Source organism: Meriones unguiculatus, chromosome 3 (assembly GCF_030254825.1).
Source record: "Meriones unguiculatus strain TT.TT164.6M chromosome 3, Bangor_MerUng_6.1, whole genome shotgun sequence".
NCBI lineage: Eukaryota > Metazoa > Chordata > Mammalia > Rodentia > Muridae > Meriones > Meriones unguiculatus.
In genome coordinates this window covers 69,187,405-69,200,840 of record NC_083351.1, presented here as the reverse complement: position 1 = coordinate 69,200,840, position 13,436 = coordinate 69,187,405, and the positions used below count along the sequence as shown (strand labels likewise).

At 41.2% G+C, this 13,436-nt stretch overlaps 1 protein-coding gene across 9 annotated transcripts in view; it reads right to left on the bottom strand.

Annotated features, from left to right (window-relative positions):
• Braf (B-Raf proto-oncogene, serine/threonine kinase) overlaps nucleotides 1-10,537 on the bottom strand; it is a 130,150-nt gene extending 119,613 nt beyond the window's left edge. For 2 of the 9 annotated variants that reach the window (XM_060380141.1, XM_021632119.2), the window contains exon 1: nucleotides 10,155-10,535. In XM_060380141.1, coding sequence (XP_060236124.1) covers nucleotides 10,155-10,364 — 210 coding nt within the window. In that variant the 5' untranslated portion in view covers nucleotides 10,365-10,535. Of the gene's footprint in view, nucleotides 1-10,154 lie in introns of all 9 variants that reach the window. The other 7 variants (XM_060380144.1, XM_060380142.1, XM_060380145.1 and 4 more) reach the window with 5 other exon arrangements.
• Between the last annotated feature and the right edge of the window lie 2,899 nt (nucleotides 10,538-13,436).

Below are 13,436 nucleotides of genomic sequence, written 5' to 3'. Positions count from 1 at the left end.
AATTTGAGGCCAGCCTGATCTACAGAGTAAGTGGCAGGATGGACAAAGCAAAACAAAACAAAACAAAAATAATTAATTGCAATTTAAAATATAATTTCTTGATTCTACTTTCCTCACTTGTTATGATCCACTTCTTGATCTCTTAATCTATTTTGTGATATGTATATGTGTGTGTATATCTATCTATCTATCTATACCTGAGACTGAAGAATTTATAAGGTAAAAAGGTTTATTTGACTTGCAATTTTGAAAGATGGAGGGTTCAAACAGCATAGTACCAAAGTACTGAAATGGTCCTCTGATTATGTCACCACTGCTGTAATACCCAAATGGTGTAAGGACTCAAGCACAATTGGGTCCATTTCTTAGTTTTCTTTTTTCTTTTTTTTTCATTTCTTAGTTTTATAACAGTAGTAGGTAGTTCAACAGGTTATCAGAATGGTCTATATTTCCACATTCATTTGGGAACTTAGGCTGTTTGACAATTTATCATTTATAACATGTCTTGGAATAAAAGTATAATAGCTATCATAGCTAATCATTTCAGTTCCAGCAGGGTAGGGGGAAGCACGATACAGAATAAAGGATATTTAGTTTTGGTTTGGTTTGGTTTTGGTTTTCCAAGACGGTTTCTCTGTGTAGCCTTGGCTGTTGTGGACTTACTTTGTAGACCAGGCTGCCCTCGAACTCAAGAAATCTGCCTGCCTCTGCCTCCCAAGTGCTGGGATTAAAGGTATGCACCACCAATGCCCAGCTAGAATAGAGGATATTTATATGTGCCAGATATAGAATTGGTACACATCATTTGTGTCCATATTCTACTAGCTAGAACTCAATCCTTTGATCATACTAACCTAACTACAAAGTAGAAATGCTACCTTGCTGTGTATGAGAAGGAAAATAAAATATGACTATCAGAAACAGTGCTTTCAGCCAGGCTTGGTGGCGCATACCTGTAATCCCAGCATTGGCAGAGGCAGGCGGAGTCTCGGAAGCCAGACTGGTCTACAAAGCCAGTCCAGGACAGCCAAGTCTCACAGAGAAACCTTGTCTCGAAAACAAGCGAACAAACAAACAAAAGTGTTTGCCCCAGGGCCTCATTTCAACCTCCACAGTCACAAATTCAATTACTTGCGGATACGGCTCAAACCCAGGTTCAATTCCCAGCATCTACATGGCAGCTCAGAACTGTCTGTAACTCCAAGATTTGACACCCACAAACATACATTCAGGCAACACCAGTGCACATTAGATACATGATAGACAGACAGATAGATAGATCGATAGATACATAGATACATAGAACCAAATCCAATTACTTATTCAAAATCTTAGCATTTGCCATCTGCCTCTAATAGCATCCCCTACAATGAATTCCTGACCTGGGTTTTCTCCTTCCTTTTGACATCTCTTTCTTCAGTACTTCATATCCAGTGAACAAATCCAAGGGTTTAGAATGTGGCTCAGTATTTCTAGAATGTACAAAGCCTTGAGTTAAATCACCAGCACTGTTTCTGGGGGCATGGTAAGAAGCATCAGATTTGATCTACTTTCAAGCCATCCATCTGAGCCCTTCTCTGTTCTCCTGCTACTATTCTGTCCTCCATGGTTCTCTTGCTTCTACCTTGTCCCTTAAAGTCTATTCTCTACACTGTAACCAAAGTGTTCCTGTTAAGATGTGAGGGCTGGGGAGATAGCTTAGTTGATAAAGTACTTGCCATGCAAGCATGAAAACTTAAGTTCAGACTGCCAACACCTATGTAAAAGGCATGATGGCATGCTCCCAATAACAAACAGACAGGAGGATTCCTGAAGCTTTGCTGGCTAGACAGTCTAGCCAAATGAGTAAGTTCCAGGTTCACTAAGACATCTTAGCTCAAAAAAAAAAAAAAAAAAAAGTGGACAGAAATTAAGGAAGACAGCTGAAATCAACCTTTGGCTTCCACATATAGACATGAGCATATGCATACACACATGAAAAGTAAACACAAACCTATGAGATCAGGTTTGTGGCTACTGAAATCCTAAATAGGGCTTTTCCTTTAAATTGTTAAACTCCAAGCCTCAAGCCCTCTGGAATTTCATCTCCTACAGGCTTTCAGTTCTTTTGGCTACTCTAGCAACTCTAGCCTCTTGCTACGTCTTAAATAAGCACGGTACATTCCTCACACAAATTCATTAGTTCTACAATGAATGCATTCTCATTCTACATTCTCCTGACCTCTTGAAGTTTTTGTTCAAATGCCACCTTCTAAAACTGAGGTCTACCTTGTTCTGTTTTAAGTTTCAGCCTATCTCTCCCAGGCCTACTCTGCTTTCCTTGAAATTGTCCACAGCATTTATTACCTTCAAACATACTATATATAATTTTCTTTTGAAGCCAGGCCTGACAGTGCATGTTAGCCCCAGCACTCAAGAGGCTGAGGCAGGACTATCTTAAGTTCAAGGACAGCTTGTGTTACAAAGCACAAGTCCTAAGACAGTTGTAATTACATAGTGAGACTCTATCTAAAACAATTTAAAAAGAAAGCCTGAAGAGTTAGCTCAGTGGGTAAGAGTTTCTGTTGCTCTTGCGGAGACACAGGTTTGATTCCAAGCAACAACATAATGGCTCAGAACCAACCTTAACTCTGGTCCCAGGGGATCCAACACATGGTACACACATATATACATTCAGGCAAAACACTCATACATGTAAATCTAAAAATTTTTTCAAGAAATAATTTCTTAATTTCTTTTGTTTTTTGGATGGGTTTTTGTTTTGTTTTATTTTGTTTTCGACACAGGTCTCAGGTAGTACCAGCTGGCCTCAAACTGCCTCAAGCTGTCACTGACAGCCTTGAATAAGGAGCTTCTCTTACCCCACCTCCTGGTGGCTGGTCACAAGTGTGCTACCTAACAGGCAGCCTACAAATTTTCTTTTTGTCTACTTATGGTTTATTTGTTCCTCCACAAATCCCATTATGTACCTCTCTGCCAGAAAGTAGACTACAAAAAGATTACAGATTTTTGTTTTGAAATATATTCCCAGGGCTGGAGAGATGGCTCAGAGGTTAAGAGCATTGGCTGCTCTTCCAGGGGTCAGGAGTTCAATTCCCAGCAACCACATGGTGGCTCACAACCATCTAAAATGAAATCTGGTGCCTTCTTCTGGTGTGCAGGTATACATGCAAACACACATTGTATACATAATAAATAAATAAATCTTTAAAAAAAAGAAATATATTCCCAAACTTATAAAGTACTATTTATAAGTATTTACTGAATATATGAATAACTATTGTTCTATGAAAAAAACCTCAGTGCAAAAACCAGCAATGTAGCACAGATTTAAGAAAACTTGAGTAGGGGCAGGAGAAATGGCTCAGCAGTTAAGAGCACTGACTGCACTTCTAGAGGACGAAGGTTCAATTCCCAACACCCACATGACAGCTCAGGCCTGTCTGTAATTCCAGTTCCAGGCCTTCTGACAGCCCCACACAGAAATTCACGCAAGCAAACCACCAATGAACAATAAATAAAAAATAAATTATAAAAAAATGCCTAAGCAAAGTCATGTTTATCACTTGCCCACAAAAACATAATAGCCCTTGTACTATCACATTAATCCTCTTATCTTTGAACTGTTTATCCAGTAAGTCAATATACTGCCACTTCATGTTTCTGCAAAGGTAGTTTCAAGACGACATTAACAAAATAAAGTCAACATGCAGTTTTAAGTCAATCATAAGGACTCTCAAAATTTCATAACTAGAGCCTATGTTAAGTCTGTCACTGGATTTCTTTTAAAACAAACATACAACTACAATTTCTAGAAGAAGTCTTAAATGTATTTACCTTTTGTCTTGCAAATCAGCAGAAAAAAATAATAGTACTATATTTTTGTGATAGTTTTTACATATTCATTATCTCACTTTATTCTCATACCAGTCCTGTAAACCACATAACTTAACACCTTTGGATTAACAAAAGTTCAGTGCACAGCATACAGAGGGATGGGGAAGATCATGAGATGTCAGCAGAAAGCTTGCAGTGAATGAATTATGTATTAATATAAATAAACTTATTTGCAATTGTGTAACTTTCTGCTAATATGAGAAGCCATGTGTAGGAAGAATCTATGGATGAAATACAGGCAACCATGTAAAAACTAAGAGAAATGGATACTCCCAATAGCTTTAGAACACCCATGTAAGGACTACTGGTTTCTCTGAACTGTAATCTAGTCCCTATCTGATGCTCTCTGGAAGTAGAATGAGAATGAGAATGAGAATGAGAATGGGGGAATGAGGCTGTGGTACAGCTCATTGCAAACTGTGCCCTTATAACATGCAAAAAGCTCTCTGTTCACCCTCTCCTCACATGCTCATGTCCCACCCCAAAAAGAAACAAAAGCAAAACCAATTAATTTAGTTATTTAAAAGTAATTAAAACAGTAATTGTGTTTTGTTTTTCTTCAGACAGGGTCACTCTTATATAGCTCTGGTTGTCCTGGAACTTGGCTGTATAGAGCAAGATGGCCTCGAACTCAGAGATCTGCCTGCCTCTGTCTCATGAGGGTTGAGATTAAAGGTATGCACCACCATACCCAGCAAAATAGTACTTTTAACACACACAAAAAAAAAACCCACCAAAACATTTACAAAGACAACTATTTTGCATTCATAGAAAATATGATATTTTTAAATGGGTATTAAATTCCTTATACATCATCAGAAAGCTGTACTACCAAGAACTCCTTAAAGTAATCCTGGGGCTAGGGCAACAGTAAAATTCTTGAGTTTGGATTCCCAGCACCTGCCAATGCTGGAAGGCGAGACAATAGAATCCCAGGGGCTCACTGGTAAACCAATATAGCTCTGGAGTTATTGGAAAACCTTCACACTATGATACATCTTCTCCAAAAGTACTGTCAATAATTACAGCTGCATAGTAAGAACAAAAATGAGGTTTCATTTGATATTACTGAGCTTCCAGAAGAAATAAAGCTAGATGAGTTCAGAACAATTTCAATTTTTACATTCTGAATAATGGCATTCTCGGGGCCCAGGAAGGAATGTAAAATTATAGGGCATCAATTTCTTTATACTAGATAGCTGATAGTCTTGATATTGGAAGTAACAATAATAACAAGATGGTTACTTATTATTTTTTTTAAAGATCAAGAGAAAGCCTGCCAGTGGTGGTGCCTGCCTTTAATCCCAGCACTTGGGAGACAGAGGCCAGCCAGGTCTACAGAGTGAGTTCCAGGAGAGCCAGGACTACACAGAGAAACCATGTCTCAAACAAAACAAACAAAACAAAACAAAACAAAAATAAAGATCAAGAGAAAACATAGAATACAAGCTAATAGTAGAGGGAAAGAAAAAAAAATAACTGCTTAAAGTTTGTTATAAACTGTTAAATTGTTCCTGACTTAATGGCTCATAAGTATGATAGTAAATTATGTTAATAAAGACTGAAAATCTTTTAAAAACCACCTTCCAGAATATGTCAATGCATTAATGAAATATTTAAAGAAGGAATGTGTGAACCAATGAGAATGCATGTCTTGTTATACTAACATGAAGTTATCTCTGGCACTATGATAAAGAAAGCACAGCATGACCTCAAAAACTAGAAAAGCTCCCAAACAGGCCTACTTGTTTTGATTTCAGAAGTTCTATAATTATTTATAATTGGGGCATTACAGAAGAATCAACATAGGTGAACCAGGCAAGGGGAAAAGAAGAAAGAGCTGCAAACAGTTGAACTTCTCAGGAAGACAAAATCTAGTAGGAGCTGCTGACAAAGAGGCTTATCTTAACAGGAATTTAACATAGGAATCCAGAAACGGGAGCAAAGAATATTTTTTAAATGAAGGAGATTATGACAAGCATTCACTAAGTACTCGCTTAAATTAAGTTGTCAATGAAACAAAATGCACTTCTTAGCTCTGTAGGAGAAAGCAATTTTATGGTTGGAGATAAAGGGGGAAAGAATAATAAGCAGTTGCCCTATTGTGTGACTTGGTAGGTAACAAGTCTTAGAAAACACCAAAGCACAGTAAGACAACACTTTCTTACTTGTCACTCAAAGAACAAGGCTTTCCAGCGGCTATCAAACCTGTTAGTCCCAATCAGTAAAATGGAGGAAAGAAAAACAAGAAAAGTCTGATTGCTCTAGTGTGTTGTACTGCTGTAATTTTTCTGGCCTCCAAACACAATTAAATCAAATCTGCAGTTACATTTAAGACATTCCATACAGCAAACATCTAGTCCAACATTCCTTTTAGTTGACTTACAATAGATTGCCAGCATAAAGCAACTGATATAAGATAATTTTTTTTTAAATAAAAGGATGAATGAATGCCTAAAGGAAGATGTTAAGTCAGGAAAAAGAAAAGGGTTATGAAAGGTAGGAACATAGATATACTGAAGACAAACAGCTACTTTATAGCTTCCCTCTCCAAAGTAAATCTTTGCATATATACAAACAAGTATTAATAGCAAAAGCTAAAACTTTCTGCACATGCGCTGTCCTACCTTAGTGAGAATACCATTTTTCACAGGTATGATGCAACCTTACCCAGCAGGGTTCACAAAGATGTATTTTAATACAGTGGGCCTCATTATAAAGTAGATCCCATCCTAGGATATTCCCCAGCCAATGCATTATTATAATTATTTAGTTTATCCAAGACTGGCTAAGAGTTCTTGAAAACAGAAACTACAATTCTAATTTCATTACAGTTTCAAGAAACTCTTCTCTAGAAACACAGCATGAAAGGAAGAGATAGTAAATATCACACTTTGGTATCACACATTTTAAATAATAAATGCATTTATTATTAATCATCTGGTAATATTATAGCATGTACCATGTCATACCATATGGTCACAGGAAGAAAGTATCACTAAGGAAATATAAATGGTCAGAATTAAATGCTTAGTAGCAAAATTATAATACACTTAATAAACATTTAGTAAATTCTTGTCATTTATCAGAATATTTTATTTTGGGAATATAAAAAGTAATACAAAAACAGGCCATGAAATATGTTTATTCTCCAAGATACTTTTACATACCACTATCTGCATTCTATGTTGAAGATGATTAATGACAGCATTTTTTAAAAAATAGTAATAACCTAATGTCCAAATAAGTTATCAGTTAAATCATACTTTATCTAGGGATACACAAGTTTTCTGTACTATTGTTTCAAGAGTTGCAAATCTATATACAAAATGTATTACACAAGCATAAAAAAAAAGACTAGTTATAAAACATGCAAATGCTTACAACAATTATACATCATGGACACTTTTGTCCTCTTCTAATTTCTCAATAATGGACATGCTTTCACTTGGTAATTAATTTTGGTGCAGCTGAACTTTCTCTCTGACAAATCTTCTTTAAACTCAGGTAAAATAAAAATTTAGAATCAAATGTCATTACACACACAGAGAACTTTTCATATTTCCATGTACTTAATAATTAAAGATAGTCCTTTAAGTTCTTAAGAAGACAGTTCAACTAAAAGGCCACAGTACACTTCAGTTTTCTCTGACTTAATGTCAACTTTAAATTTAAGATTACTTCTTGCTAGGAACAGGGGCACTCCCAGCACTTAGGGGGTAGTGCAGAAGGACCTGGAGTGCTACTGCAGCCTCAGCCGCTCGCTGAGTTCCCGACAAGCCCGGGCCGCATGATACTACCTCCTGACAGAACTCACTGTTATGTGTAATATTTGTATCTATAGTCAACAGAGGTGCACTTCTCATCATAATCTCCCCCAATCCAATGTATTTATCATCTTTTATAGAAGAGGACAACTATTCATCACCAAACATTAGACCCTGGGAGAGGGGCAATGGGAAACATCTGTCGTTTAACTAAATAAAGAATGCAGTTTCAGGAGATAGGAACATGCCTTCACTTATTGGCGGTTTAATTTGACTTCATATAACATAGAGGTCCTCAAGCACTGGTACATCGGAAGTGCCCAGAAAGTGCCAAACATAAAAGTTTTAGCCCTAATAGTCACAACTTCAGAAAGAAGTGGGGGAGGTGGAGCAAGGTAAGAAGTCCAAGTGCTCTAGCTCCCTCAAGTAAGTAACAAACTCTTCCATACAGAAATGCAAACTATTCTAATAACTCTGAAACAAAGTTCTCAAATTAGTGTCATATCAGAGAATTATCGTTGTTTCACTCCTACCCATTAATCTGCCTATACCTCTATCACAGTCCTCACACAGCTACACAACTCAAGAAAACCTACATCACGAATTCAAGAAAACCTACATCACCGCAGAGTAAAGTGAAGCCGAGGGACACCTGTGCCTAATAAGACAAAGGCATATCCGATTCCTGGAGAAAAGAGACAGCAGATGTGACCCCTAGCATTTCTCCATTAAAAACAATGTATCCTAAAAATAAATTTCCATGTCAACGGAACAAAGTTGTTTATAAATAAGAAGGAATGTGGAGGTGTGGAAGACAAGAGGAAGCTTCAGTAAGTTAAGTACCAAAAGCCAGGAAACAAGACAGAATGAATGGTAACTAGGGATAAGGGAAACAGACTGAACTGGGAAATGGATGAAGGGAAGAGGCTTTACCCCTGGAATCGAAGAAGCTGGGGGAAATAAAGAACCGCAAATGGAAACTAACCTGAGCATACATTCAAACTGGAAGTTGGAATTATTTCGAAGTAAATAGGGGGAAAATGTGAGAAATTTAGACTCCCTAAACACATTTTGGGCAGAGAAGGCACCAAAGGGTGGAAAACAAACATTGTGAACAGATTGCTAATGATATATCAAGAGTAGCGGATGAATTTCCCAAGCAAATATAATGAAGCAGGAAAAAGAATATTGCAGAGATAAGAAAGGAGGTAGTATGAGAATTGGGAAACTTAAGTAGCAGGTTTATCTGTAAGCAAAATCAACAAAATTAAGTCACACTAATCTAAAGTGTTTGTAAAACATGGTATTTTTTACGTGATGCAATACCCAAATAGTAAATGTGTTACGTTTTACATACAGAAAAAAAAAGAATAAATTAATTTGACAACGTAATAAGTCGAATGATGCAAAGACAGGCTTAAGAGGAGCAAGTACTAAAGGCAGGTAAACACGAAAGACGAAAAAATGGGACGAAAAACAAATCAATTATACCCACTAAAAACAAAAAACCACGAAGGATATCAACAAAGAGCCGCGAATACTGACCCACATCAACCAGCAGGGCAAGGAAGGAAAGAGCCAAGTGAAACCTGATGGAATTGACAACACTGGGGTTCAGGGAGCGAGTACCTCCCAAAGTGTCCAAAAGGATTTGTGAAGATAACAACATATTACGGTGTGAGGGGGCAGTGGAATGGAGGGGGCCTCGAGAGGACTGGGGCAAGAGAGACGCAAAACTGCTCTTCAGTGGCAGCTAAGGTTAGAAGCAAGTAGGTACAAGTGCGAAATGAACCGGGTGGTGGATGAGGGTGGCAGAGAGGGAGAGAGGGTACGGGTCGGCATGGGAGCACTGACAAACATTATTATTTGGGGATCAGACACCAGGATGGGAAAAGCTTCGGGAGCAGTAAAATCGGGGGCTGAAAAAGTAAAGGCTACCCCAAAATCATCCCCTAGGCAAAACCGGCCAAAAGAGCAAACAAGTAGAAAAGTGGGAAGGGGACAAGAGCCTGCCAAAGGAAGATAGCGAGGAAGAGTAGAGAGAGATGCGCTCCGTCATCCCCACGGCCAGGGAGCGAGCACACACGGCAGCTCCTAGGGCTAGGGGATCCAGGGGTCCTGCCCGGCTCCATCCTCGACGCCGTCCCTGCCGGCTAGCAAGAATGAAAACATCTCAGGGATGCAGGGCTGGAAACCTCGGCCAGGCGTGACCTTCTCGCCAACCCAGAGTTTCGCCCCCTACGGAAAGGCTCCAGCTCTGCCCCGCTGCCCCAACCCCATCTGGGCGGGGGCCGGGGAACCCCTCTGGGCCACCGAGTGTGTTTACGTAGCGAGGAGCGGCGAGACGAAGGGGGACACCGGGTCGATACCCACCTCCCCGCCGGCCGCCAGGCAGAGCCGGGGCTCCCTCTCGGTCCCTCGCATGAACACCGGCCCGCGGAGCCCCCGCCGCGCAGGCACTCGGTGGGGGAGGATGGGGCCGCCACTCACCTCTTCAGGAATGGCCGGGTCCGCAGCCGAAGAGGCCGCGGCGCCAGCGCCGGCCTCGGGCTCCATGTCTCCATTGAACAGAGCCTGGCCCTGCTCGGCGTCGCCGCCGCCGCCACCGCCGCCGCCGCTGCCGCCGCCGCCGCCGCCACCGCCGCCGCCGCCGCCGCCGCCGCCGCTGCCGCTGCCACCGCCGCCACTCAGCGCCGCCATCTTCGAAGCGCAAGCCGGGCCGAGCGGCCGCCGCGGGGCGGGGAGGGGGAAGGGAGGCGCAGGGCGGGCGGAGGCGGGCGCGGAGGCGCGGGGGGCGTGGGCGGAGCGGCCGGGGCGGAGGCCACCGCAGGAACCCGCCGGCGGCCCCCGGCGCAGCCCAGCCTGAGGGGACCTGGGGGGGGGCTCGGGGGCAGGGGGCGGAGACGACGGGGAGTCGCCGCGGCAACGGCGTCACCCGCGTGTCACGGCCGTGACGTCACCGGACGCGTGACGTCACCCGAGGAGCACCCCGCGCCGCCGCCGTCGCCAGGGGAGTGTTCCTTCTCCTCCAACCACCCTCGCGCTCGCACGTTTCCCCCACTCGGTTTCCATGGCTCCGCTTTCCTACTTTTCCTCAGCCTGTCCTGTCATGTGGGATTTACTAGAAGAGCAGGGGTGGTGTTCTAAAAGAAGTTAAAAATCCTAGAGGGAGGAAGGCCGGGAAGCCCATACTACTTGTTACTGCCATTACGAAGAAGCTCTGGGTGTCCTAAAGATAGGACCTTAAACCTCAAGGTGGAAAACACCAGCCAAGCCAAACTTCTGGAAATAAATTCTCAGTATGGGGTTTGTATCCTGTCCCCAGAGGACTTGATCTGTTGAATTGAGCATAAGTGAAAATCTAAAACCTGGTTTTCAGCGTATTTGTTGCCTGGTTTCACTTGCTCTCAGTTGGCTCCTTCCATGCACTAGGGCTGAGAAAGCACATAGCCATTCTAAACATCTTAACTCATCAAAACTAATTTTTATTTTTAAAAAAATCATTTTAAACATTTCGTAGTCCAGAGCATTTTCTTCAAACTATATATGAAAAAGAAATTAGGAGAGTTAAATTATCTTTGAGAAGCTGGAGTTGCAGAATGAAATTAAGCCAATTTATTTACATAAATTACATGGTTAAGGTATATTTAACCAGAAGAAGGGACTAATGGAGAGAGGCAGTGTGTTAAGAGAAAACAGGAGTGAAAAACAGAAGTTGCCAACAGTGTGCGGTTAGTTGCCAACCTGACTTGGCGTGGAACCATGGAAGCTTGCGTTGGTTTGCCTGTGTGTTCATGTGTGTGCTTCTATTCCTGGGAAGGACGGTAGTCACCATCAACCTCTTCATTGCGTTTATGATGATTGAGAGCTTGAAAGCTTCTAAATCAGGATGTCTGCCTGGTTGGTCTGGTCTCCTGAAGCCTGGGAACTGATGCTTCAAGCCAAGCGGCACTGTATGGCTGATTGGTTAACCAAAACGTTACGTTCTTGTGTATTGAAAAAATACCACCAATGAAATAACTATTCTGTGTTTGCCAATGACACTGTATATTCCCTTCCATGCCAAGAACCTTTCTTGAGAACTACATTTAAGTCAGAAGATGGTTTGACAGATATGGATGAAGGAGATGATCATGGGGACTATATTATCAAGCTGTGCTAATTTATGGCACTTCTTTTTAAAACCATAAACACATCATGTCTAAGCATACTAAAATAGGGCCAATAAAATTTTGTCTGAAACACAAACGTCAAGGTTTTGTTGTTGTTGTTGTTTCTAGTCCCTAATTAGCCTAGTTTACTTTTGAAAATTATATATTCCCTAACAATATCATTATAACACTGTAAAGGAATTTTAATTCAGAACATGGCTGCTCTGGCAAGAGATCATTTCCAAAGACCTTCTAGGTCCGTGTGATCTGGCTGGAATACAGATACACCTTTAATCCCAGGCGACAGAGTCAAGTAGATCTCTGGGTTTTAGTTCTGTTCAGGCAGTTTGAGTGAGTCAGGGAGTTGAGAGGCAGTACAGTGGAATTCAGTTTTTGGAATTCAGAGACAGTTTTTACCAGGAGAATTTTACAGAGAGGTTGAAGAGAGAGCAAGCTAGACCCAGGTGAAGACAGAACAAGCCAGAGAATGAGAAGGAGCCAGAAGATTAGAACATATTGCCAAAATTAGTATGTGGCCAAGCAGAGCAATTCAGTCAGAGGCTAAGAGAGAAGCCAGTTTGAATCAGTAGGCTTGGAGAAGAGTTTGAGCCAGAACAGCTGAGTTGGAAAAGCCAGCAAGAGTCCATAAAGAACTCGAAAGGGTGAGCTTATTCAGCAGTAAGTCTCAGAGGCTGAAAGTATTCTAGGCCTAGATTAGATGGTGCAGAGGCTAGAAACTTCCAGGACGAGGCCTCCAAACCCCAATTACATCAGGAGATTAAAAGTTACTTTGACATAACACTTCTTTATAACATTAAAACTTCTAAGACATTTTCAATGGTTCCATTTAAACAATATCCTTATCAGCATCAATCTATACAGTGACCATGTCTTACATGGTTATCTCTTCCCAGAATGGCTGACCTCATCCATTTAATATGAATTCTTGTTAGTTTCCATTCATCCTACTATTTTTTCCTTGTATGCTGGTTAGTTTTTGTTAACGATATTCCTGCTGTTAGTGTGTTTCCTCACCCTCAATAAAGACCTTTCTTCAACTGCTGGTTCTTTCTGCTCCTGTTTGCTGTGTTCAGGATTTCTCCATTGCTACCACTCAAGCTCAAGAGGTTTCCTGCCTTTAACTTGACAGAGAAAAGGACCGCAATAAAGACCCCTAGACGGTAACATTTTTGAGACCTCATCCAGGATTTGTTTCGAGGACCACCAGCTCATCAAGTTTGTCACGTAGACACTGGTGGCTGATTGTGACATCTACAGATAGAACCTAGATTTCGCTCAGGTATTCTCCACTTTCTGTATTCTCCACTTCCGCTAGACGTTATGGGCAGAGACCAACCCTGACAGCACACTTCAAGAATATACACTATCAGCAGGTGGTGGGGGCACCGCCTTCAATCCCAGCATTTGGGTGGCAGGGGCAGGCTGATGTCTGTAAATTAGAAGCCAGCCTGGTCTACAGAGTGAGCTCCACGACAACCAGGGTTACAACAGAGAGACTCTGTCTTAAAAAGCAAAACAAAAAGAATATACCCTGTCACCAATGGCTGTTTTATGTTCTGGATTATTGGCATTGGTAAAGTTTTGTAGCGATCCCTTTAGA